This window comes from Saccopteryx leptura, chromosome 3 (assembly GCF_036850995.1).
Source record: "Saccopteryx leptura isolate mSacLep1 chromosome 3, mSacLep1_pri_phased_curated, whole genome shotgun sequence".
NCBI classification, from domain to species: Eukaryota; Metazoa; Chordata; class Mammalia; order Chiroptera; family Emballonuridae; genus Saccopteryx; species Saccopteryx leptura.
The window spans coordinates 329746595-329774171 of NC_089505.1; the positions used below are offsets into that span (position 1 = coordinate 329746595).

The 27577-nt window shown below is 40.0% G+C and overlaps 1 protein-coding gene across 2 annotated transcripts in view; it reads right to left on the minus strand.

Moving 5' to 3' along the window:
* The window catches only part of CDH17 (cadherin 17), a 105526-nt gene that overhangs the window by 62117 nt on the left and 15832 nt on the right, over positions 1-27577 (minus strand). For both annotated transcript variants that reach the window (XM_066379136.1, XM_066379135.1), the window contains exons 2-3: positions 9490-9559; positions 4387-4485 (exon numbers count right to left, since the gene is read on the minus strand). In XM_066379136.1, the coding sequence (XP_066235233.1) occupies positions 4387-4485; positions 9490-9537 (147 nt within the window). In that variant the 5' untranslated portion in view covers positions 9538-9559. The remainder of the gene's footprint in view (positions 1-4386; positions 4486-9489; positions 9560-27577) is intronic.

A 27577-nucleotide genomic window follows, 5' to 3' on the forward strand; every position in this document is an offset into this window, starting at 1 on the left:
ACAATGCTAATGAGAATGTAAAATAGTTTTGAGAATGGAGAACAGTTTTGTAGTTTCTCAAAAAGTTAAACTATGACTCAGCAGTTTCACACCTAGGTATATATACAGGAGAATTAAAAACATACATCTTTTCAAAAAGTTATATATGAATGGCCATTGATAGCAGTATTTATAATAACCATAAATATCCATCAATCGATAAGTAAATATTCAAATTGTAGTATATCCATATATCCATACAGTGGAATATTATTTAGCCATAAAAAGGTAATGAAGTACTAACACATGTTTGTTATCTCCTTGTTATTGATATATATGTTCTGCTTGTTATTTGCTGTATTATCTCCACATACAAAGATGGTATATTTGACTAGAAGTTGACTGTTTTCTAGTCTCAGCTCTGCCATTAACTTATTTAAACCTCAGTATCCCTGTTTGTAAAACAACCAGTTGGTATTAGAAGTCTCTGAAGTCTTTTCCAGCACAAAGATTTTGTGATCCTAGGAAGGAAATCACCTTCATCTCCTACTCTTCCACTCCAATACACACACATCCATAAAAAGAAACATTCAGCCATGACAACTACCCTACCAATTTTTTTTTTTTTTTTGCCAAGAAAAGATAAACTTTGTAGCATGGCTAAAGCAAAAAAGAACACAAAAATAAATGTTCTGAGACTATCAAATGATCCTATCAAGCAGTTTCTAGCCTGTGGTGTTTGTAAATCAGGGATTGCCTCTACGCACCATCCTGATTTCATTCCATGGAATGTGGGCCTGTATTCACAGAACACCTACTCTCTTCTTCTGTCTTGAGTCTCCTCATTCAGAAGTAACCACAGACTCTCTGACTCACAAATATGTTTGTTTAGCTTATGTGATAATTTTTTTAAGCTATGTGTTAGTCAAATAAGTTTATAAATATGATATATATGTTTACTCACTTATAATTTGCATTGGGTGTGGGAGACAGGCTGTAGGTTGGCAAGGTCCTTATAGCCTAAGATTTGGTTTTAAAATTAAGCCTTTCCCACCCTTTTAATACTAAGATCTTCTCAAAACTGAGCTTTTCCTCACACCCTTGACTGTTGCATGATGTGGGGTGGTGCACTCTTATGAGGAATCCCATTTATGCCTCAGATGAGTGGCTTTGTATCAGAAACTTCCTTATTTGTATATTGGCTTAAAAGCTTTAATTTCTACACTTTTAAATGAGGCAGATCGAGGGCACTCTCGCTTAGATATCAGCATTGCAGAGGAGAGGCAGCCAAGATGGTGGAGTGCTGAAGGAGAAGCCAGTTTGTGCAGAGTTTGTTCAGAGAGGAGATGAGGACAGAGGTGAATAAGGCTGGTGGGGTCTTTGATTCTAGGAATACTCAGATAAGTCAGTGGCTTTGGGAGCCCTGAATGGAAAGGGAAGTGTTTTCCCACTGGGTGCATTTTCTTGCCCGCCAGGTGTGAGCTAGGATTAAAGGTAATGGCCCACCAGTTCTTGGCTCCGTTGTTTCATTACCATCTGTTGGAATCAAATGCGAACCTGCACAGGCCAGGCAGCTGTGATGGTGGCTGCGGCTATTGACCATACATACACTGTGCCAATATTCTTAAGTTAAGAAATTTTACATAAATTTAAATTTTTGATTTTTCTTTAAAAAATCATAAAATCCCAAAATATTGTACCCAAATTCTCACTTGTAAAAACTGTCTGGAGTTCAATTCATCCTATCCCTCTTGATGTACTCTCAATTTGCCACAGTCTTCACAACTCCCTAAAGTTCCACATGTTGAAGTGAGTTTCACATTTGCTCAGTTGGGTTTTTCCCTGTATCTATTTTTTGCTATTGTTTTTCTTATCCCCAGATAGCTTCATTCATCACTTGCTTGGCCCTGTGGCAGTTGAGATATTTCATTAAAGACAGGCTTTCAGTTGCACCAAGGACTGGATCAGCCCTGTATGAGACGGATTCCCCACTTTGTATCTCTGGTTTCATATAACCAGTGCCTCCTGAACTTCTCCAGCTAGCTGCCCCACAGATAACCTTAAAACTCAATAAGCTTAAAACTTATTAACTTTTCCAAAAACCTACCCCCCACCACTGTCACACATACACACTAACATCACAAACCATTCAGTCAAGCAAGCCAGAAGAAACCTAAAAATTATCCTAAATACCTCTGGGTCCTTTCACCCCACACATTCACTCAGCTCACACTCATCCAATTCCCACAGGTGTGACTTCCTCACATTGTTCCTTATCTCTTTCTCTCCCGTCCCCCTTTGGACTTACTTAGAACAGGTCTCCATCACTTCCACTACAGTTTCCCACAAGCCTTTCTACCTCTAGGCTCAGCCTCTTCAACTCAATCTCGAATGGCCATTGAGTAAGTCTGTAGAAGCACAGATCTAATTTCTGCACTCCTTGTTTGACTGCTCCAGTGGAGCCTCGCAGCCTACCACAGGGTAAAGGGCCAGCCCAGCCCCCGCTGACCTCCACAGCCTCACCTCTGACTGCCCTAAGCCCCTGGACAACCTATCATCTTTCATTTTCTTGCTAAAGGCACACCCACACGCTTTTCCTGGTGCTACACTCAGGAACTGCTTTCAATTTGTGAGGGCCTGCTCATCTTTGAATGCTCAATTTAGGGGTCCGTGAAGCCTTTTTGTTCACCCACTACCGTCATCATTTAAAGCTGGTCACGCTTCCCTCCCCTCCCTTTTGCCCCTCTGCATCCAACAGACTCCAGTGAGAACCCTTCATTGCATGTGCTTGCATGCTTGTTAGTCTTCTTCTCCCACCCTGTGAGTACGCGGGGGCAGGATGGTTTGGAAGTCATCCTGTATTCCCATGCCCCGCCCAGTGCCTTGCACACGGTAGCCACTTCATACACAGCTAATAAAAGAACATGAATGTGTGCCTGGGCCACAAAGTTCTTACCTGCTTATGAAGCATAAAATACATAAATGGAAGGGATAAAAAATGTGAGAGAATTTATAACTAAGTGTCCCCTAAGCAAGGCAGAGAAAGTAAGCAAACAAGATGGTCTCTCTTGTGTGAGCTCCCGCCATAGCCTCCCAGCCATGTATCCTCTTTCCTTCCTGTTTGTAGCAGAGCAGTATTTCCTGAACGGGAACTTGATTTGGGCCCATTGTTTTTAGGAGAAAACCTAAGAGCCTTAGGAGTCAGTGCGGCCTGTCTCTGCGGCCTCTTCTCCCCCCTTCTTCTCCTCGCTCTCCGCCCCCTGGTTGCACTGGCCTCGGGCCAGCCCTTGCAGTGTGCTGGTCTTGCTGGCATCCATGCTGTGCCTTGGCTGGAATACTTTTCTCTCCCTTCCTCTCCAAGTGCATTTCTTTCAGCCTTTGACTCCCAAAGTGTTTGCTTCACCCTCCCTGCCTGACTTCCCCTACTGGATAGGGTAAGGCCTCTGTAACTGCCTGCACAGCAGGGCTGGACAGAGACACATGCACCCCCGCCAGCCATAGTCTGGGGCCCTCTGCATGAATCTGCACCAATATGAAATGAGAGAAAGGGCATGAGGCAGCTTTCAGCCTCTCTGTGGACAAAACAGTCCAACAAAACAATGGAAGATCTACCATAGAAGGTGTTTTAGCAACCATCTTTTGATTTCCTGGTATATGGGGGAGTGTAGAAGCTTATCAAAACATCCTCAACTCTTCTAAGTACAAGCAGGTTTCCCCAGGGGATTTCTGGTAAATGAAGTAGCATGTTTTTCTCCCTCTCCATTACATTTCCAGGATTCTATCAGAGCCCTTAATAGCTGAAGTCTGTCACTCACCCCTGCAGGCCACACCTCAATCCAGTATCTTTATCAGTTACTTATGATAAAGTATCTGATTTATCATATTAGATCCAATGACTAATGGAGATGACAGCTTCTCAGGGTGCCTTGGCCATCCCATAGGCAAAGGTCCAGGACTGGGCTCAGAGTACTTAGTAAGGAAAAGCGGGCCTTTGGCCAGACAGAGATGCCATTTCAGCGCTACTCCAGAGAACCCACATTTTCAAACACTTCAAGTAGCAACTGAATTGAACAGAGACCTTGATGGTCAGGGCCATCCCACTCCCAAAACTTGTTCTCATCCCATCCTTGTGGGGGAGGCAGAGCTTATAAGCACCAAGATCCCCACTCCCAAGGTGGAAGAACTCCCCCCCAGACACAATTAAAGAGGTCCAAGAGAGGATGTTAGTTAGATACAATGCCTTACAAGACTGAGGCCACCTATCTCTCTGTTTAATTTAGCTTCTGAAATTGTTCTTGATAATGAGATCTGCCAAGACTATTTTATTTTCTGCTGCACAGTAGGTAAGAGTAAAAGTCTGAGAGAGCATGAGAAATCAAAATGACAGTGATCGAAAGTCGTCATTACCTGGAATATGATTTGACTTGGTTCTTGGCCTTCGAAAATAGAAAATGTCATGGGTTTCAGGGGTCCACTAAACCTCCCCTCTTGGCCAGATCCAGTTGTCTGTTTAAAAAGATAAGAAAATTAGCATCACTATCTATTATGAATATATTACTTGCTAATCTTATTATGGCTTCCAGGACTGATAAATGAAACATAAAACTTTAACCTGTCTCAAAGCAATATAAAATCTAGTCAAAACAGGTAGAATGACATCTAATATTTGTTGAGGCTCTACTATGTCAAGAAGCTTGCTATGAGCTTTGCATTGCTTTACTCATTTAACCATTTAAGCCACTACTTGAATGGAATAGTAACTCCCGTGTTACAAATGAGGTTCAGAGAGGTTAAGATACTTGCTCACTGACACAGCACATACACGTGGAACTAACTGAACAAAAGTGCGTGATCTTCTCACACTTTAAATTCTAGATGGTTTTACACCAGCTCCTTAAAACACCTCCTTTCACTTCTATTCGCTTATAAGAAAATTCATAACACTCTGGAGTTCAAAGTCTCCCCAGGGATGAATGAATTTATAAGGAAAGAAAAGAATATGCAGATGTGTTTACTACAATGCTTGCTTGACACTAGTAACAGTAAATTTTAGTCAAATTTGATCTGAATTTTTACCGTAACTTTAAGAAAAGCTTACTGTTTTAACATTTGACTAACAACCTATATTCATTTAGAAACAAATAAAAGCACAAATGTTTACTTCAAGCTGTAGCCCCACAACTGTTCTAAAATCCAAAGACCCTGAACCTGAAAGGCAAACAACCCTGTGCAGATGCCCAAAATGAGGCTGAAATTGTAGTAAGTGGAGGCTGGAACAGTAAAAAGAGCTCACTTAAGTAAGTATGTGCTGAGCTCTGTCCTAAACAGAGTCAATCCTATAAATTATTATCATTAGCTCCATTTTACAGGTAATATGACTCAGATGCAGACAGGTTAAGTAATTTGCCCAGGTCATGGCAGGAAGCAGGATTCAAACCTACAATTCTGAAACTGGCTCTCTTAGCCACTATATGCCCACTACCTGCCACAGGAAGCAAAAGCAGCATAGACAACCTGGCAGAAAGCCAGTCGCATCCAGGGTATGTGGGAGGGTGTAACTCCCACCATTTTTAACCAGAAAAAAATGGGGAGCATTCAACATATGCCCTTATTCCATCCCTTTGTTCTTAGAATTACTGCACCTTTGAGAGGACATGCAAGGCAGAGTGAAGCAGGTGGCACACAGGAAGTGACAGCCATCCAAAAACCCACCCATGTAGAGGCAACCTCTGGGAGGAGGGATTTAGCCTCCATATCCAATGCTGGTTTCCTCTTATTCCTTACATGGTTCTTCATACCTCCTACTTGTGCAGAAATCAGGGGTGAAATAAGTTAAAATCAGAAGCATAGGGCAAGTTAGTGGTTTAAGAGCAAGACAGGTGAAATGAAAAATGTAAGAAGTGGGTGCGAACGGGAGAAAATTTGTTTTCCACTTCTTTAAGGAGAGAAAGTATATTCTTGCCATGGAAATACTGAGAATAACTCAAGAAAAATTAGCAAGAGAGTGATGGGAAAAATGATCTTATACTATATCCCTTGGTTCATTGAATCTTAAGTCGATACTGAGTGTCTAGTAAAGGAACAATAACAAAGAAGAATGCAGAGGGATTTGGAATTTGGTCTCTTCTCCTTCAGTGTTGTGAGAGGCTCTTGGATTAGCTCTCCCCAGCATTGTCAACCTCTCTCCCTTGGGAAGTCAAGTGCTCTCTTTCCCTGACTCCCTTGCAGCTAGGAAGGTGGCCAATTGAACCAGTTCTGGTTCATGAAACAAAAGGGAAAGTCTGCTGGGGTATTCTGGTCAAGGTTTTGTTTTCCTGATGAAAAAAAAGACAGACATGGCAGGCATTGCCCTTCACACTTCTCTGTTCTTGCTCAGACAATGGACCTGTATCTGTAGCTATGGCAGCCATCATGAAACCATGAGGGGACAAATTAGCTCAGAAAATGATGGAACAAACACAAAGAAAGCCAAGTCTCTGATAATATCACAGATCTGCTATACCTGCCTTGGATTGCTGCTTCAGGCTTTTTGTTATCTAAGGAAAATAAACCCCTATTTATTGAAGACCTCTAAAAATATTCTGTACCAACACAATGATTCTATAGACTTCTATCTAGTTCATTTCTTCCTTTCTAAGTTTATTGTCTTCTGGGGGTTTTTCATCACCTTTGCTCCTTTTCTACATCTTCACCAGCTCCATTAACTTCACTGGAAGGTGGGGCACAAAGAGCTGAGTGCTGATGGCCAGGTGCCACTATGTTTGTTACAAGACCAAAGAAGTGATTTCTGTAGAGCTTCTGCTTAACAGAAAACTGCCTTTATCAATTTTCCACTCACATCAGCAAACGGTCAGTTGATCGCACCAGTGATGGTATCCAGAGGAAAACTACAAACCTCACAAACCAGCCTGCATTTTTCCTATGTGGATAAGCTGGCTTACCTATCAGGGAAGGAGGATACATCTCAGTGCAAGGTTCAAAGTTGAGTTTTTATATCAGGGCAACAAATCTTTCTTTCTGCCCTTTAACATAACTATTTGGGCTATAAAGATTTCAAAATCCATGTGCACACATGAGTCATCAGGCCATACTGCCAGAATTGATAAGGACAGTGCAGTGGAAATACATGAAAGGACCAGAGGATTTATGCAGGAGTTAGAAAAGAAGGGAAAAGAATGGAACTGACATTTTTGAGTGTTTTCTGTGTGGCAGCTATGGAACTAGACCCTCCACATGCATCATTTCCTCTGGTCCTCAACAATATTAGGAGACTAACTCCTGAGAAGTCCCACAGCAGAGACACTGATACTGCTACAGTGAAATAAAGCCAGCCCTGTTGCAATTGAAGATGCATCTCTGAACCATGCTGCCTCACTACCTTCCAGGCCATCAAAAGACATGAGGAAGTGCCAGGTCTGCCTGCCTGGTAGCTGCCCTTATTGCACTTTCCAGTAAGAGTTCTCTGCATTGATTATACAGTATTAATGCCAAGTTATTCTTCCTTCTGGAAGAAGCATAGAACCAAGCAAAACTAAAATAGGTTGCTTCTCCTTGATTTCTCTGCCTCCCTCCCTATTCAGCACCCTTTTCCAAAACATGGATTACTTACTTGCTCTCTCTTCAGTGTCCTTGCAATATACTCATGCAGTGATTTTAGCCCCCTTATGAAAACCAGTTCTCAGAAAATAACAAGAGAGCCGTTTGAAGTATAGAATATATGACTGGCAACCATTTTAAATTACCATCTCTGCTGAAGAAAACCTTATGCTAAAGGTAAGAAGTGTCAAATGAACTTCCGTTCCTCGTAAGAAAAGTTCTGGGAGTAAAGGTGAGTGAAGGCAGGAGACAAGTGTGTTCCACCCAATGCTCCACACAGGTAGTAATTTCCTCCTTCAAGCAGAGACAGCTGTGCTTGTGGCTGTCTCCTGGGCAAGGCTCTTGCTGTCAGCAGTGTTTAAGCAGTATTTCTTACTATAGGTAGAAATCCCAGTGGAATGAGAGAAGAGAAAAGAAAAACTTACTTTCAGCTTTTATCCAGGAAGAGAAATGCATGTCTGCTTCTTAGACAAAAAGCAGATGAACCCACTAATATCAAATTATGGTGATAGAATCTTCTCTCTCTCTTTGATCTCATTATTGTTTCCTAATATAAGCCCATGATATTTGATTTCTACCTTATTTCTAGAACTGTGTTGTGTGCTGAGGGTGCAAGGATGACTAAAATACAATCTCTTCATCATGAAGGTCTGCATTCATATGAGGGTATACACTGAATATTTAAAATGCTGTAGTAACAATAATAGCTGATATTTATTGAGTACTTAGCCTGCACTGATCTGAGGACTTTAAAAATACATCATCTCATTTAGTTGCCACAACATTCTAAAGGGAAGTACTCTTTTCTGCCCATTTCACAGGGCAGAAAACTGAGGTTCAACATTTAAGTAACCCAAGTTCTTTTCACTAGTAAGTCACGAAGCTAAGTTTGAACCTAAGTCTAACTTCAACACAACCTTATGATAAAATAAATAGCAAATGACATTTAAGAGCGTAGGAAGGAGACAGGAGTTAAATGGGAATGTTTGATCCAGTCTTTAAGCAATCCAAGCAATAAGCTTTGAATCCCTGGTCTTTAAAGTTTAAACTGCAGGTTATCTGCTTCTCCACATCTCACCCTGGGAGTAAGGCTCTGACAGTTTTACAAGTTTAGTTCTATTTCACTCCATAAATATTTTAAAACTAAGAAAACTAGAAAAACTAGGAAACTCTCTGAGTCTTGAAATTTGACATGTTATTTTTGGATCACAGAAGAAAGGAACCAAGATTTGAGGTGTGAGCATCTAGAAGCTTTCTTATAAAGAAAAACCAAAGGCTTCCCCAATATCTCATTTCATAATACAACAAATTGGCAAATGCGTGACATTTATGAGTCCCATGACTAAAATCAGGATAGCACCTTATTATCTACCAGAACTCAAGGTTTATATTTCTCCAGGTTTCACCCAGATCCAATCTCTAGAAGCCTGTCATTCAATATGGTTAGCTCAACAGATTTCTAAAGACAAATTTAACTAGAAAACTCCAAAATATATATGGGAAGAAAAATACAGACCAGAGCAGGATTGAAAATAGAGAAAATAACTTTTTGTGTGTTTCAGTGGGAATTTTTCATGGTCAAAGTGAAAAAAGTCATGATTAAGGGGCATGTATCAGTATGCTTTTATTTCCAGATTCCCCAAGCTATGCATGGATGTCTAAACCTGAGTGGTTAGATACATTTTAAACCTTATCCGAGTGCAATTGGCTTTTAAGAGCTGAGGAGAAAGTACTGACGCATAACTTGTAATCATTTCATCAAAAATATCACATTGGGGCAAACTATGTGTCCTCTGTATACAATTTAATTTTGACAAACTTTATTTATAAATGATAACCATTGTTTCCCTGGTATGAGGTAGAAAGATGGCAGAGAAAAAAAATTAGTAAATAAAGAGCACCCACTTTTCTTACCAAATAAAGTGTGAGGAGACACAAGCAGGGCAGTTGGGCTTGTGCCATTTGTTTTCTTTTATTCAATCTCCTGTGAATAAACCAGAGATAAAAATGATTAGCTACCAGGATGTTAAAATCATGTCTTTCCAACCAGAAAAGATAATTGGATGATATCCAGTTACAAACATAGTAGAATGTGATCCTTAGAGGCCAGTCTTGACTCTATATGGAAGAATGCAGTCAAGTCAACATCATAAATCAAGCTCATGCTTCTTCCATTTCTTTAACCACTCTGCTTTATTATAATGCAATGTAAGGGTCTTCAATGATAAGCAATATGTATAATTTTCACTCTTATTATATAAATGGGAAAGCTATGTTTTTAGCAAATGCCAATGTAACTAGATGGTAAAATTTTAGAGTTCTGATTCAAAGCTACAAGTATATGAAATTCCTCAAGCAGAAAGAACCAAGAATGTTCATAATCTTTCATTCAAGGACCTTACCCTTTGCCTCTTTGGTTTTCTAAACATTGATGTTAACTTTGCAATATACTTACAGGAAACAGGTACTTCTTATTTCTCCTCAATCTACTAAATAAAAATCCAAATTCTGCCCTTATTCTTTTCTGTTCAATATTATTTTTTCTTTTCTTCCATGGCTTGACATTTCACAGAAATTATACTTTTCACCCTGACATATTGTGACTAACAGATTTTAAGATCTGAGGTAAATTTGCCACATGGCCTGGAAAGCAGGGTTGTTGCCCTTCATGTTGTATTAAAACAAACAAATAACACATTCAGAGGAAGTTCGAGATGGCAGCATAAGAAAATCCTGAACTCACTTCCTCCCGTAGACACAAATCTGTAGCTACATACAGATCAATTCCCTCTGGGAAGGACCTGAAGACTAGCTGAACAGCTCCTCCCAACAACAGATAAAAGGGCGACATTGAGATGGGTAGAAGAGATATGATCTTGCCATCTCTGGCATGGCAGCACACAGACAAGAGAGCTTCTCCCTGAAGAATGAGGGGCTTGTGCAAAACATGAGGCATCCCAACCTTTGGGACCTGCACCAGAGACATAGTCCCCAAAATGCCTGGCTTTGAAAATCAATGGGTTTATGTCCAAGAGAATCATAAGGCTATTGGGAGTGAAGATTTCACTGTTAAAGGGCTTGCAAGCAGATTCACTCACCCGGGGACCCAGTGCAAAGGCAGTAAGTTGAAAAGCACCTAGTAGACCATCTATGAAGGAAATTCATTTGCTAATCTTGAAGTATCTACCAGAAGTACAGGAGCTTGTTGGAACCCGCTCCAGGAACAGGGGTGCTGGTGAGGATCATTTTTATATTCTCCCTCAACCTTTTTAGCACTGGCAAGCACCATTTTTACATTCTACCCCTACCCTGCTAGAGCCAGTGCCACACCCATGGCCCCAGCAATCATTCCCATTGCCTTGCAGATGCATGCAGCCCACACAGGCAATGCCTCTTGAATGCGTGCTCTGGTGGCCAGATAGAATTACATTTCTGAGTCCCACATATCTGAAACAATCAGAAAGACAGTTGGTGGCAGGTTACCATACCCTGGGCACTAGAGACAGCAGACTAAAACATATTCTCAGTCTTCCTATAAAAAAGACTTTTTTACTTATCTTGAAGCTTCAGCCTACAGGGCAGGCTTCAAGTATACCACCCAGCTAGAAGACATGGAAGTGTCCTCAGGGAACATAGGCTGGAGGATATCATCTTTGCTCTCTCCCTTCCTTTCCTACAGCTCACAAGTACCTCCCAGAAAAGAGCTCATACACTTGTGGGGAGCCCTGATTTTTGCAACTGCCACCAAGGGGAAACCCCTAGATCGCCCGGTCAGGAGGCCAACAGGGTTCACAGTTGTGGTCCCACAATACTGTATAAACATACCTGCCTAAAAAGCTGGTGCCAATGGTCTAGCTACCATTCAGCTTGAAACTAAGAGCTCACTGAAATCCCTCCCTCTGGAACACTTACAGGTCTTGCCACACCTTCAAAAACTGGAACCTATCAAGAATGAACCAGGCTTCTCACAACAAATGTTAGAGAGACAACCAAGAGACTGAGCAATAGTTTCATCTTCTACACAGGCTATTCTTTAAAAAAAAAAAAAATTCCATTAATTTGAGAGAGAGAAAGAGAAGCATCAACTCATTGTTCCCCTTAGCTGTTCCATTTACTTGTACATTCACTGATAGCCTCTTACACATGCCTTGACCAGGGGTTGAACCCATGACCTTGGTACACTGGGATGATGCTCAATACACTAAGTCACCCAGGCAGGGGCCACAGGGTTATTCTTTCAAGACTGGGAGAGAAAGCTCTTCCTCTTGATACATAGAAACAAACACAGAGAGTTGGGTAAAATTAAGAAATAATAAAATATGTTCCAAATGAAAGAATAAGAAAAATCCTTAATGAAATAGATATAAGTAGGCCCTGGCCAGTTGGCTCAGTAAATAGAGCATCAGCCCTGTATATGGATGTCCTGGGTTTGATCCCCAGACAGGGCACACAGGAGAAGTTACCACCTGCTTCTCTTTACCTCCTTCTCCCCCTTCTTATTCTCTTCCCCTCTCACAGCAAGAGGCTCGATTAGTTCAAGCATTGGCCCCAGGTGCTAAGGATAGCTCAGTTGATTTGAGCATCAGCCCCAGATGGGGGTTGACAGGTGGATCCTGGTCGAGGTGCATGTGGGAGTCTGTCTCTCTATTTCCCCTCCTTTAACTTAAAATTTAAAAAAAAGAAGAAATAGATATAAGTAAACTACCTATTAGAGTTCAAGTAATGGTCATAAAGATGCTCACTGAACTGAGGAGAAGAGTAAATGAAAACTTCAACAAAGAGATAGCAATATATGAAAGTACAAAACAGAAGTCACAAAGATGAAAGATGTAATAACTGAACTGAAAAATATACTAGAGAGGTTCAAAAGCATATTAGATGAAGTAGAAGAACAAATCAGCAATGTGGAAGACAAAGTAGTGAAACTCACCCAAACAGAGCAGCAAATTTTTTTTAATTAATGAAGATAGCTTAAGAGACCTATGAGACAAGATCAAGCAGAATAACATTATAGAGGTGCCAAAAGGAGTAGAGCGAGAGCAAGGGGTAGCCAACTTATTTGAAGAAATAATAGCAGAGCCCTGGCTGGTTGGTTCAGTGGTAGAGCAATGGCCAGGAGTATGGAAGTCCTGGGTTTGATTCCTGGTCAGAGCACACAGGAGAAGTGATCATCTGCTTCTTCATCCCTACCCCCCCCCTCTCTCTCGGTCTCTCTCTCTCTCTCTTTCTCTCTCTCCCCCTCTGTCCCTCTCCCCTCCCGCAGCGTGACTGGAATGGTTCGAGCAGTTGGGCACTGGGTACTGAGGACAGCTCCACTGCCTCGCCTCAGGCACTGAAATGGCTTCGTTGTGAGCAACAGTGCAGTGGCCCCAGGGGGGCAGAGCATTGCTTGTGGGGGAGGGGTGGGGGATCCCATCAGGGCAAGTGTGGGAGTCTGTCTCTCTACCTCCTTAATAAAAAATAATAATAAGTAAAAATAGTGGCAGAAAACATTCTTAACCTGGGAAACAAAACAAACATCCTGATCCAGAAAGCACAGAGAGTTTCAAAGATGAACCCAAAATTCCACACCAAGGCACATTGTAATTAAAATGTCAAAAGTTTAAAGTAAATAGAGAATCTTAAAAGCAGCAAGAGAAAAACAATTCATTAAGTGCAAGGGAACCCCCATAGGACTATGAAGTAATTTTAGACCATTGTGGTCAGAAAAGATGCTTGATAATATTCAATCTTAAATTTATTTAAACTGTATTTTGGCTTAACATGTAATCTGTTCCGGAAAATGTTCCATGTGCAGTTGAGAAAAGTGTATACTCTGTTGCTTTTAGATGAAATGTTCTGTATATGCCTATTAAGTTCATATGGTTTAATGTGCCATTTTAAATTATTGTTTCTTTATAATTTTACAGAAAGAAAACTAAAAAAATCATGAATGTGATTAAACAACGTGATACTGAACAACCAAATGGTAATAAAGCAATCAAAGGAGTTGAAACAAGTGAAAATAGAAATACAATAGTCCAAAATTTATGGGATGCAGCAAAGTAGTCTAAGAAGGAAGTTTATAATGATATAAGCTTACCTCAAGAAACAAGAAAAAAAATCTTATATAAAAAATCTAGTTTTAGTTTTATACCTGAGGGAATTAGAAAAGAACCAATGAAGATCAAAGTTAGTAGAAGGAAAGAAATAAATAAAATAGAAACAAAAACAATAGAAAAAAATCAATGCAATTACTCACTCATTCTTTAAAAAGATAAACAAAATTGACAAACCTTTCAGCTAGACTCACAGTGATAAAAAGAAAGAGAGCTCAATATATAAATAAAATCAGAAATGAAAGAGTTATTTGGATTTTTTCATTTGTGTTCGATAGGGATACTGACCAGCAAAGATTATAAGAGAAACTATGAATAATTATATGCCAATAAATAGGACAACCTAAGAAAAAAAGAATAAATCTCAAGAAATATACCATTTTCGCCTGGCCTGTGGTGGCGCAGTGGATAAAGCATCGACCTGGAAATGCTGAGGTCGCCAGTTCGAAACCCTGGGCTTGCCTGGTCAGGGCACATATGGGAGTTGATGCTTCCAGCTCCTTCCCCCTGTCTCTATCTCCTCTCTCTCTCTCTCTCTCTCTCTCTCTCTCTCTCTCTCTCTGTCTCTCTCCTCTCTAAAATGAATAAATAAAATAAAAATTAAAAAAAAAAGATTTGTTTAAAAAAAAAAAAGAAATATACCATTTTCCAAAAAAAGAAGGGATCAGGGAGAAATAGAAAATCTGAGGCCCTGGCCAATTGACTCAATGGTAGAGCATCAGCCTGGTGTGTGTATGTCTTGGATTTGATTCCCTGTCAGGGCACACAGGAGAAGTGTCCATCTGCTTCTCCACACCTACCCCTCTAACTTCTCTCTCTCTCTCTCTTTCCCTCCTGCAGCTCCTGCAGCCATGGTTCAATTGGAGTAAATTAGCCCCAGGTGCTGAGGATGGCTTCATGTCTTCCATTTTAGTCACTAATAAGAGCTCAGTTGCTGAGCAATGGAGCAATACCCCAGATGGGCAAGCATCACCCTCGATTGGGCTTGCTGCATGCATCTTGGTCAGGGCACATGTGGGAGTCTGTCTCTGTCTCCCTTCCTCTCACTGAATAGAAAATAAATAAATAAATAAACAAATAAATAATAAAATAGACCAATTAATAGTAAGGATGTTGAATCAGTAATAAAAACCTCTCAACATACAAAAGTCCAGAACCAGAAGTCTTCACCAGTGAATTCCACCAAACATTCACAGAAAAGTTAATACCTACCCTTCTCAAATCCTTCCACAATAAAGTTGTAGTAGAAGTAATGCTTACAAACTCATTTCATAAGATAAGCAATACTCTGATGACAAATTCTGCCAAAGACACCCAAAAAATGAACATAGATGCAAAATCAGCTTTTCCACTTCTGATTATTTATTGTTTAAAAACTAATTTGAAAAGGTATACACACTCCTATGCTCATTGAAGCATTATTCACAATAATCAAGATATGATACAACCTAAGTGTTCATTGACTGATGAATAGATAAAAAAAAAAACTGTAATACACACAGACATACATACAGAATGGAATACAACTCAGCCATAAAAAGGAAAAATTTGCCATTTGTGAAAATATGAATGGATCTTGAGGGTATTCTGCTGTGTAAAATAAGTCAGAAAAAGACAAATACCATATGATTTCACTTATACATGGAATCTAAAAAACAAAAGAAGCAAAACAAAACAAAAAAGAATGCATAGATATAGAGATCAGACTGATGGTTTTCAGAGGGAAGGAGAGTCAGAGGTAGGCAGAAAGAGTGAAGGGATACCTGACCTGTGGTGGCGCAGTGGATAGATAGCGTGTCAACCTGGAATGCTAAGGTTCTGGGTTCGAAATCCTGGTCTTGCCTTGTCAAGGCACATATGAAAAACAACTACTATGAGTTGATGCTTCTTGCTCTTCCCCACCTTCTCTCTTTCTCTCTCCTCTCTCTCTAAAATCAATAAATAAAATCTTTTTTTTTAATTTATGTGAGAGGAAGGGAGATAGTGAGACAGATTCCTGCATGCACCCCAATCAGGATCCACCCTGCAACTTCTGTCTGGGGCCAATGCTCAAATCAACTGAGCTATCCTCAGCACCTGAGGCTGATGTGCTTGGACCAACCGAGCTATCCTCAGTGCCCAGGGCCATTGCTAGAGCCAATCGAGCCACTGGCCATGGGAGAGGAAAAGGAAAAGAAGGGAGAGAAGAAGGGAGAGAGAGGCAGATGGTCGCTTCTCTTGTGTGCCCAGATGAGGAATCAAATCCGGGGCGTCCATACGTTGAGCTGACACTATTCATTGAGCCATCTGGCCAGGGCCAAATAAAATTTTTTTAAAAAGAAAAGAGTGAAGGAGGATAACTGTATGGTAACAAATGCTAATTAGACTTATTGTGGTAATCACTATGTAATATATACAAATACCAAATTATTTAATGTTGTATACCTGAAATTAATATAATGTTATATAACAATTTATCTCAATTTTTAAAAATGCATTCATTTTACTAACATTTTAATTACTTTATTACCTTTAGGGATTATGAATGATCTTTGTTGTTGTTTTAATTTTATTTACTGATTTTACAGGGGGGTGAGAAGTATCAACTCATAGTTGCTTCACTTTAGTTGTTCATTGTTTGTTGTATATGCCTTGACTGGTCAAGCCCAGGGTTTCAAAAAAGCAATCTCAGCATTCCAGGCCAATACTTTATCCACTGTGCCACTGCAGTCCAGGCGCATTATGGATGATCTTAGTTCACTTCATCTTTAATTTATTTTTTTAAGTTTTTCTACATTGAACTTATCATTAATATACTCAGCATAGAAAATGGTTATTAAATTCTAACCACTTTATTAAAAAAATAAAATTATTATAAATTCTAACCACTTTAAAAACTCAGACCCTGAAATTTTTAAATGCCTTACATTTAGGTAGTTTATATTTGAACTTTTAAAAGGTAAAAGTACTATCCAGTTTGGGATTCAAATAATTTAACAACTGGTTCTCTGTCCTTATGACCCTTATAAGTATAAAAAAAGATATACCAAAAGGTAGTTTATTATTTCATGTATTTAATACTTAAATAAGAACAATAAAAGAGGTACACAAAACTAGGTTATGTTATAAGAAAGAGTTTAAAAATATTAATGAGAAACATTAAATAATACCAGACAAAAAACAATAAAACTGTTATTTAAGATGTTTCCAACAACAGCTTGTCACCCCTGGTTGTTTGGCATTTTTTCTCTTTCTGTTATATGTTTGTTTACTGAAGTAACAAATGCGAGGGAATTAAAATGTAGTATTTCATCAAAGGAACAATGAGTTTTATGAAATGAATAAATACTACAAGCATAGTTCAATCAAATTTTTTTCACCTATGGACAGAATGAATATTACTACAGGCGCTTAGAATACACTGTTGCACAGATGAACATTAAAAAATAGTAAGAAATGTAAATTTGTGATTTCCACATTGGGTGGCTGCCTAGGCACCCACCTTAGAGAGAATCTTGATTACAAGTGCCATTTTAATAACTGGTTCACCAAACTCAACAAAAAATTAGATGTTAGTTCTGCCGAACCAGTGCAAACCGGCTGACTCCCACCACCGGTACTATTCCATTGTAGCCTCCCAGATGCCCTGGGAGTTAAAGAAAGAAATGAGTATTTACTAATCATCATCTATGTCAGAGACTTACAGAAGTTTCTTTACAAACACAGTAACAGTGGTGCAGAAGAAGACTCTGAATCAGAAGCTTGAACTGGAAACCCAGCTGTTGGGCAAATGAGTTACAAAATGTATATTTTCTGGGTTTGCTCACTCTTATTGTTAAAAATGACTGCTGCTCATGTGATGATGCTCTCACATGATACAGTTAACTGCCTTTCTGCTCGGGAAGGGGCTTGGTTATGTTAATGTATGTTGGGGGAGGACTTTCGCACTGAAAAGTTTTAAAAAGAGGAGGAGCTAGGAGGCCATTTTGAGAGAAGAGACCACTTTGTTACAGAGAAGGGAGGAGACCACGTGGTCGCAAGGGAGGAGGCAGCCAGCAAGATAGAGGCATGCAGATGGGGAAAAGGAAGTAGCTGAGGCTAAAGGAGCCTTTGATTCTAGAGAAAAACTGGAAAGAATGGGTTTTGGTGCCCCTGTGTTTGTTTTTACTCATTGGCCAGTACAAGTCTAGAATAAAGGGAAATGGCCCACCATCCTCCGACTGCGCTATTTCATTACCATCTGCCCCAGTTAAATGTGAACCTGCAAGGGCTAGGCAGCTGTGACGGTGGCCGCGGCTACTGGTCCTAACCCAGCCCTGCTTTTTATTAGCTGTGTGGCCATGGGTATGCTACTTAATATCTCTGTGACTGTTTCTTCAGATGGAAAATATATAGCAATTACTCAATAATAAATGTGGGCTGTTAGGAGTTTTTCACAGGCAAAATGAGTGAGGAATTGTTATTCTTATTATATATATATGAGGAAATTGAGGTTCAAAGTTAAGCAATTCACCTACTGAGACATAGCTAGGAAGTGACACTGCCATTCTTCCAATCAGATCTGTCAGATTCCAAAGTCCAAACACTCTTTTGACTCCTCCTTTACTCTATATGGCATGATAGCTGCAGAGAAGTAGATATAGGCATTGAGAGGCAGAGATACATAAAATGTATCTATTGTTTATACACGCTTTATAAATTAAGTAGCTTGCCCTAAGATTCTATAGCTATTTTAAGGAAGAGCTTGGACTAAAACCCTTATGGACAAATTCTTTTAATATTTAAAAATTAGCTTTTGCCTCAGAATTAATTTGGTTTATGTGTCCAAACATCACTGTAGAATTGTGTCATTTTAAACACAAAGGAAATATATTTCTACTGGTTTAGATTGCTTATGTGGTTTGGAAATGCATAGAAACAAATAACAATCCCAGATTCTAGCGTATTGCAATATAAAATATAGGTAAAGGAATAAGTTTCTATTCTTAAGTGTAAGTCCGATTTTTTTATATTGGCAAAATGAACATGATCAGCATCACCAATATTTGCTTAAGGAAGTAAAAATGTAGACAATAACAACACATTTGGCAATCTTTCTCTTCAAACTCCTCAGGAATTTTTCCAATGCGGGTCCTAACTTGCCGGTACTCTTTCGGTCTTATCTCCCACGCCCTTCCCACACCCAGTAAGCCATCTACCCGGATGGACTTCGTGCCCTGAGCTTTCCTGTCTCTATGCTTTGGCACTTGCTGTTCTCCCCACCTGGCCCGAGGCTGTGCCTGGAATCAATCGACGATTGATAATTGCTTTATGAAGTTGGATTAAGAGTATCCTTCCTCACCTCTACGTCTGCTTCTCATATCTCACCACCTAGGTCCCACCTAGGTCCAAAGTACTCGTTTATTTTAAAAGCACTGAATTGTTATTAAAAGCTTCTATGAGTTCCAGATCCTGCGCTAAAAATTGGGATGCCAAAATAAGCAGTACCGTGTCTGCCTTCATGCAGCTGAAACGGAAATTCTACTTTCTTCATGAACTCATCCCTGATTTCCAGCCTGAATTACCTTCCTTTCCAAGCCCCTCCTGCCCACATCTTATTTTTCATTGTTTATTTACATGTCCGTGTTATTGCCCCTACCAGAAAATAAAATCCTTCAAGGCAAAGCCTTGATTTTTTAAAAACTGTTATTTCTTAACCTCTTATAGCTCTTCACACTATGCCTTTCATATATTAAGCCCTCAACAGATGTTTGTTAAATTCAATTATACAATGATTTATAAAGCGTGATTGTCTAATATTGATACCCTATTAATTTGTCCAAGTTAGAAGAGAATAGATTTTAGAATGAACATAAAGTGTTAAAGGAAACTAATTTGAGATTTATTTTGATGCAAAGTAATGAATTGTTGTAAAAGGATCATTTTATTTTTATATATGCTAACAAATATCTGCTTGGTAAATAGGTTAAGAACTGGTTAATATATATCTTACCATCTCGAACTGATTTTTTTTTTCAGCACTTTTAATTTTCCAAATACAAATAAAATGAACAATAGAAAAGCAACTAAATGTAAAATAAAAGCTTGTATTCTGACAGGCCACCAATTGGAATGGAATCTAAAAAGTAAAAGTAGCAATGCCTTTATCCTTTCTTTTGTCATTTACATTTATTCTTATCCCTCACAGGAGGTTTCCAGTGAAAAATAGAAGTCATTATTCTCCACTCTGGTGCCTAAGTTTCATGATTTATTTGCAGATGAATCTCCCACAGAATGATGCAGTTGTTAGGAGTGCAAACCCTGATGTTAGACTGGCTGGTTTGGATCCTGACTCCTCCGCTGACTCATGTCTATTCATCTGAAAAGCAAGGATGATGATAATTTCTACCTTTGAGAGTTATGGGCTTCATATTGACTGAATTAACATTTCTTTTTTTTTTTTTTTTTTTTTTTTTTTTTGTATTTTTCTGAAGCTGGAAACGGGGAGAGACAGTCAGACAGACTCCCGCATGCGCCCGACCGGGATCCACCCGGCATGCCCACCAGGGGCGATGCTCTGCCGCGACCAGAGCCACTCTAGCGCCTGGAGCAGAGGCCAAGGAGCCATCCCAAGCGCCCAGGCCATCTTGCTCCAATGGAGCCTTGGCTGCGGGAGGGGAAGAGAGAGACAGAGAGGAAGGAGGGGGTGGGGGTGGAGAAGCAAATGGGCGCTTCTCCTATGTGCCCTGGCCGGGAATCGAACCCAGGCAGGTCCCCCCACACGCCAGGCCGACGCTCTACCGCTGAGCCAACCGGCCAGGGCCTCAGTGAATTCACATTTCTAATGGTGTTTGCCAAATAAAAATTCATTCTGTCACCCAAGTTTGCTTAGTCACAACCTTAAACATTGTCTACAGGCATCTCCATTCTCAATCCCCAGCTTTCTGTGGCCCAGATAATGAGAATATTCAAGAAGCAGCCTTCACAACAACATCCCCACTGCCAACTATTTCAAAGGGAGAATTATGCCAGAAGAGGACTTTGACCTCTTAAACAAGTCTTACCTATATTTCCTCTTTGTATGGACATGATTCTACTAATGAATATCACATCCTGTATCATAAGGATGCTGGCAGGAAACCATATTTATAATTGAAATTGCCTAAAATCATCACACCGTACATATTTGATAGATTTCCCCACAAACACTACTTGGAAAAGGACTAGAGTAGCTTTTCAGAAAATTCAGTGATAATTTATCTCAGCTACCTGAAATAGTTGATACAATCATCTGCTTGGAAATATTGCTATTTGTCAGGGTTTCCCTCAGACTCAAAGATTAAATTCAGACAGTTTCTATGGCAACTATCTGAGAGGAGAAGCACATCCTTAGCAACCCAGGTCAAAGGTTTTTAGGGGGGGAAGGGAGTTTTGAAAAGCACCACCGCTTGTTTTAACAATGGACAACCAACAAATATGAAATCAAGTTATTGGTCTTGCTGCCAAAGGCTGATGCTTTTGTTTAATTCACTACAGCCTTCAGAACACTGAAATTCCTCCATGTCTTAAATTTGTGTTCAGGCAGGTTACAAAAGCAGCTAACATTTACTGAAAACAACTTGCCACATACATGCTGAGACTTCTATATGAATTATCTTATTGATTCTCATAAGAACCCTTTGAAGCAGGTAATATTAAAATTTACCTTTTAAAGATTAAAAATTAAAAGATGAGGGTTAAAAACAGTCAGACTTGCCCAAGATCACCCTGCCTGGCTAATCCACACCTATGCTTTTTATTCATATATTAATCTCCCTTCAAAGACACAAATATCTTCATATTACCATCTGGTACTGTATGGCCAGGAGCCATGGCTGTTACTATCAAAGCAGCCGCCTGGCCCATGCAGGTTCCCATTGGATTCGGGCAGATGGTAAAGAAACGGCGGAGTCGGAGGATGGTGGGCCATCCTATTTATTGGTGTCTCACCAAGACAGGCAAACCACAAAAGAAGGCAAGGGAAAAGCAGAAAACCAGCTTTTCCCATGAAGGGCAAGGGATCAGGGAAGCCCCTGCAAACATGACAGCAGGAACTGAGTGAGCCAGCTCCTGGTCCGTCCCACTTTATAGAGTAGAAAACCAAAACCCTTAATCCAATATACAAACAAGGAAGTCTCCGATACAAAGTCACTTATCCAAGGCATAATTGGATTCCTCATGAGAGTGCACCACCCAGATCATACAATCAGTCAAGGGTGTGGGGAAAAGCTCAGTCCTAAAACCAAACCTCAGGCCACAACAACCCAGCCTGCCCACAGCCCGTCCCCCACACCCAATAAAAATCACAAGCGAGCAAACATATATATCATATTTACAAACTTATTTGACCAACAGGTACCCTTTCATTTGTTACAAAAATTCAAAGGAGTTACCATTTTTTATTCAATGGCTGCCCTTCCTCTGCAGATGTTGACAAGACTCCCCTTCTCAGAGGAATATCACCCAGAAGGTTAAGCTCCTGCAGCACATATATTTCTCTGTTGTATCATCTCTCCTCATTTCCCTCTGAACTTCACCTCAGTGATCTCCAATATTTTAATCAAGCCAAGTGTTTTAGGGTAAATAGTGTCTCCCACTCCCCCCCAAAAAAAGCTCATATGGTGGAGTTCTATCTCCCAAGTATCTCAGAATATGATCTTATTTGGAGATAGGGTCTTCACCAAGGTAATAAAGTTAAAATTGGGTCATTGTCCTTAATCCAATATGACTGGTGTCCTCATATAAAAGGGAAAATTTGGATATGGAAAAAGACGTAGAGTGAAGATGATGCAAAGAGACGTAGGGGAAGATGGCCATCTGCAAGCCTGAGAAAGACCCTCATGTCCCCGGAAGGAACCAACCTGCTGACACCTTGATTTGGGACTTTGAGCCTCCAGATCTGTGAGACAATAAGTTTCCATTGTTTAAACCACTTCATCTATGGTACTTTGTTACAGCAGCCCTAGCAAATTAATATGTCAGGAAACTCTAATTTTCATTGAGAAAGGTGCTGCCATCCCAGGACAGAGGAGTCTCAATGGAGCTTTATTCAGCTATTATACATGCAGCACCTACAGCATCACAGAGGGTTCACCTAAAGGCGGACTGAACCTTCCGCTGGGCTCCAACACTCCCAAGAGGCATTTTTAGACAGTCCTGGCATTTCCCTGTATGTCTGAGTAAGGACAGGAAATCCCTGTGTCCCAGGTCTCAAAACTTATAACTCAATATGTAAGCATTGATATTTTTCCCCTTAAAAAAAGCTAAGTGATAGGCAAGCCTTAAATAGAGTCAGTTATCTCTCATCCTTTTTGTTTTAAAAAAAAAATCCATTAAGGGCTCGGAATTTATTTAGTTTATCCTGTTCTAAAGTTGAATCATGAATTTCTAAAGAACAAAGAAGGTACAGAAGGAGAGGACTCCAAAATTTGTTTTCAAATGCCATAGGTGAAAGGATGTGATGAATTCATCGATACCAAACAGCACAAATATCCTGCGTGCCATTTATTTCACCTCTGCATTGTAAACTGCTTAGGAGCAGAATAAATGACAAAACAAGGCCAGAGATGCATAAAGACCAGATGGAATGCTCACTAACCCATTGGTCATCAAGTAACGCTCAGATCGTCATGCCCCCATTGGTCCCACTCACAAATCTCTGGCATAATTATATCATTTTAAGTTTAGAAAAACCACAGAGGATCAGACCAATTGCCACTCTTGACAAATTGGGGACCCAAGGAAAGCGGCCATTAATAAGCTAGAAATAAACAGTCATAAAATCAGGGCTCCTGCCTAGTACTCCAGGCTGATTGCGAGGGAGGGAGGAAGGAGGAAAAGGAGATGAGGGTGTCCCCCCCACTCTGCACACACACAGATAAAAGTCAGCACTTCTTTTCTCTCGCTAAACTTAACAATATAGACATGCCAGTCTTTCAGTATATAAAAAATCTGGATTTACAAATACATAAAAGTGGGGGTGATTATTTGTTTTATCATTAGATTCATGGTTGGGTAAATGGGTTCTTGGGAGGATAGGTGGCTCCCCTTCAAGGCTTAAAATGTTTTAAATTTATATGATCAACTTAAACATAAACTATTGGCATAATCATTCTTATCAAAGAAAAGGATAATGAGTTCTAAGGAACGTTTATTCCTGACTGGTTTGTTTCCTACCTGACACTCCGCAGAGGCAGCGAAGGAAGGGGCAGCTGGGGTGAGGAGCCCTTTCCTCAAACTCACACAGAGCAACCCAGCACTGGATGGAAGTATCATCCAAACTAGGTGGAAGGGAATCACCCACGTGGATACATGGATACAACACAAGTCTGTTCCACCATGGTACTTCCCTGACGGCCTAAGCAGGTTGCCAGTAAGGACGTCAGCATTGAATTCCCTGAAACGTGCAGGCTTGTACCACAGAAACCCAAGGAGACAGGCAGAGGCAGGCAGGCAAAGAACTTGCTTCCTTCCTTATCTAGCAGAACATCACAGGGGCTAAAGAGGAGTGTAAGAATCACTGTTTCTCATGAAAGGTGACATAATTATGTTTGACAGTGTGTTTCTTCATGTATTGTACAATACTTCTTTGTGTATTATAAAGTATATAGATCAGTATTTTTTAAAGATAATAACATCACACATTCTAGCCTTAGAAATTCAGTATGAGGTAAATCCAGATTAGATCTCATCCCATTGGATTTAAACATTAAGATTTGATGGGGGGGGACCACTTTCTATAATACTAGTTCCTTTATAAGGTGACCTTGAGGCAAGATTCTAAGGAGGCTGACTGGTGTTGATGCAGTGGATAGAGTGTCGACCTGGGACATTGAGGTCCCAGGTTTGAAACCCCAAGGTTGCCACTTGAGTGCAGGCTCACCAGCTTGAGTGCGGGGTCACCAGCTTGAACGTGGGATAACTGACATGATCCTATGGTTGCTGTCTTGAGCTCAAGGTCGCTGGCTTGAGTAAGGAGTCACTGGCTCAGCTGGAGCTACCCTCACCCAGTCAAGGCACATATGAGAAAGCAATCAATGAACAACTAAGGTGCTGCAGCTACACATTGATGTTTCTCATCTCTCTCCCTTCCTTTCTCTCTCTCTCTAAAAAAAAAAAAAGATTCTATGGACAAAAATGTGTAATCATGCTCAAGTATGACAGGTTAACTCTCTGACTTTTGTAATGAAATCATAATTAACAACTGGGATGGGCAAGACAGGAAGGAAAAAATAAGTTTAATTCTAGTTTATTAAGAAATACCATACCATATGAAATCTCACTCAAGTTAGTTTTTTATAATTCAAACTGCAAAACTAGGTAGAATTTTGTGAGCATTTACTAAGTTAAGCACTTTGGACAACTTATTTCATTTAAGTATCACAATTCTCTAGAGTAGGTCCTGCTGTCATCCTCCGGGGCAGGAAAGCAAGCGCAGAGAGGCAAGGAAGATCTGAATGCCAAGACCAAGCACGGACTCTCTGTGTGAGGAAGACGTATTCATCTTCAGTTTAAACATTCTTTAAGAGCACAAATCTATCATTTTCATTTCTTTGTTTCTTCATCAAGAACTGTATAGGTCCTAATATTTAAAATTAATTAAAATATGGAAAGAAATTATTGATTCAGAATATCATGAATATGGAAATATAATATGTCAATTTTATAGAATATTTTTTTTTTTTTCCTTTTTTTTTTTTTTTTTTTTTTTTCTTTTTCTTTTTTTGTATTTTTCTGAAGCTGGAAACGGGGAGAGACAGTCAGACAGACTCCCGCATGCGCCCGACCGGGATCCACCCGGCACGCCCACCATGGGGCGACGCTCTGCCCACCAGGGGGTGATGCTCTGCCCATCCTGGGCGTCGCCATATTGTGACCAGAGCCACTCTAGCGCCTGGGGCAGAGGCCACAGAGCCATCCCCAGCGCCCGGGCCATCTTTGCTCCAATGGAGCCTTGGCTGCGGGAGGGGAAGAGAGAGACAGAGAGGAAAGTGCGGCGGAGGGGTGGAGAAGCAAATGGGCGCTTCTCCTGTGTGCCCTGGCCGGGAATCGAACCCGGGTCCTCCGCACGCTAGGCCGACGCTCTACCGCTGAGCCAACCGGCCAGGGCCAATTTTATAGAATATTTTAAGAGAAATTGTTTTCTTTGTGCCATATACATAATAAACAAATATAGCTTGGACTGTTGCATACACTTAAGTGAAAAGTCAACTTTAGTATAATTAATATCTCAACCACTGAGTGATTGTTTTTATTAATATCTCTTTACCTAATGTAGACATTCCTGTTTGTTCACACAGTTAACCTTGGTAAACAGATATTCCTCTAACAAACTTCAGGACCTCTTTCCTTCCTTAATCAATGAATAGGCTCCAGAACAACAAGCCACATTCTAAATTTGACACCAGAGATTTCTAACCAAATGCAATTTTATGCCAATGAATAAATCTATATATTTCTATCCGTGTAAACTACCACCTATAAAGGCACTAATGTGTGGGCTTTGAAGAAAGGAGCAAGATGGTGGTCAGCTTTCATTCTGAGTCATCTCTTGACCTGAAAGTAAAGTGTGAGCACACTCTCCTTTCCAGAGAGTGCTTCTGACAATAGAACAGGAAGTTGAGTTGCTCATAGGACATATTTTGCCTTTTATAAAAAAAGAGAGACAGGAAGTACCAAAAATGAAACCTTCACCTTGAACAACAATGACTTTTCAAGGGTTCATCTTACCAAGTTCTAAACGATGCCACACCCACATCTCACTAAAAGACTTAAATATGAAACATAAGAGGCTTTTAAATACTTTAAAAAAGTAAATCCCAATTGTTTTATCATTTAACAATTCCCAAGTGGGGAATTGTTAAACCCCACTTCCTTAGTATAGAATTAGTTGATGTCTTGCATAATAAAAGATATAAAATTGTTGCAGCATTATGGGGTTTTCCCCCTTAGAGAATGAAAGAGTAACTTCTCAATTCAACCTAAGTCACCTACTTGAACTTTCTAATGGAAAAGAGTACTAATAGCATGGAGTTCTTTACATGCTTATCCAATTTGCCCTCAAACTACATAGTTAGGCAAGTATCTCCATTTTATGGATGAGAAAATTAATGATCAGAGAGTTCAAGCAATCTGCTCGCTTAGTACCTGCCGACTGGCAAATAATAAAACTGGTCTAACCCACGGCCCAACCCTGAAGACTCATAAACTATATATAGCCTATAAACCATGATAAACTCTCACTCAGTACAAGACTCATTTTGTTTCCTGATGAGAGCTGAATGCATCCATTTCCTTTGTCATCAAAGCATGTACTTTTTTCTTTTAAACTATACTGCTTACAGTATATTTCTCACTTGCTTAGTTTCTGAAGAAAAATAAAGACAAGCAAATATCAGAGAATATATTGTCCTTCCAATTTCCTACTCCACATCCCCATCACAGAGGGCATCGGTCCCTAGAAAGTCACCATAATAAAGAAAAACTGGAACAGAGGTAGGGACTGAATCTTTGAAAGCACTTACAGGCAGTATGTGACTTGACATCTCAAAATAATCACTCATTAGCAAATGGTATAATCACCAGTCAAATGGAAGAAGTACCAGAAACCAACATACACACACACACACACCAAGCCTTGTTTTCTCAATTGTGAAAGCAGGTCTGTCACTCTGTTTTCCATTGTTAGTTTAGTGCTTTTAAGAAAAATTTCTTTGCTCTCATGCATTTCTCCTCCCCTGAGGTATCCCAGACAGTCCTAAGAATTCCAAGTTGAATCTCATTCTCTGAGAAATAGTTAGAATGTTCAAGTTTTGAAGACCACATCTAAGAAAAGACATTGTAAGAAAGAGAATGAGATTCCAACATCAATTCTAGCATACAAGAGCCAGACATCTTAAGACTAGACA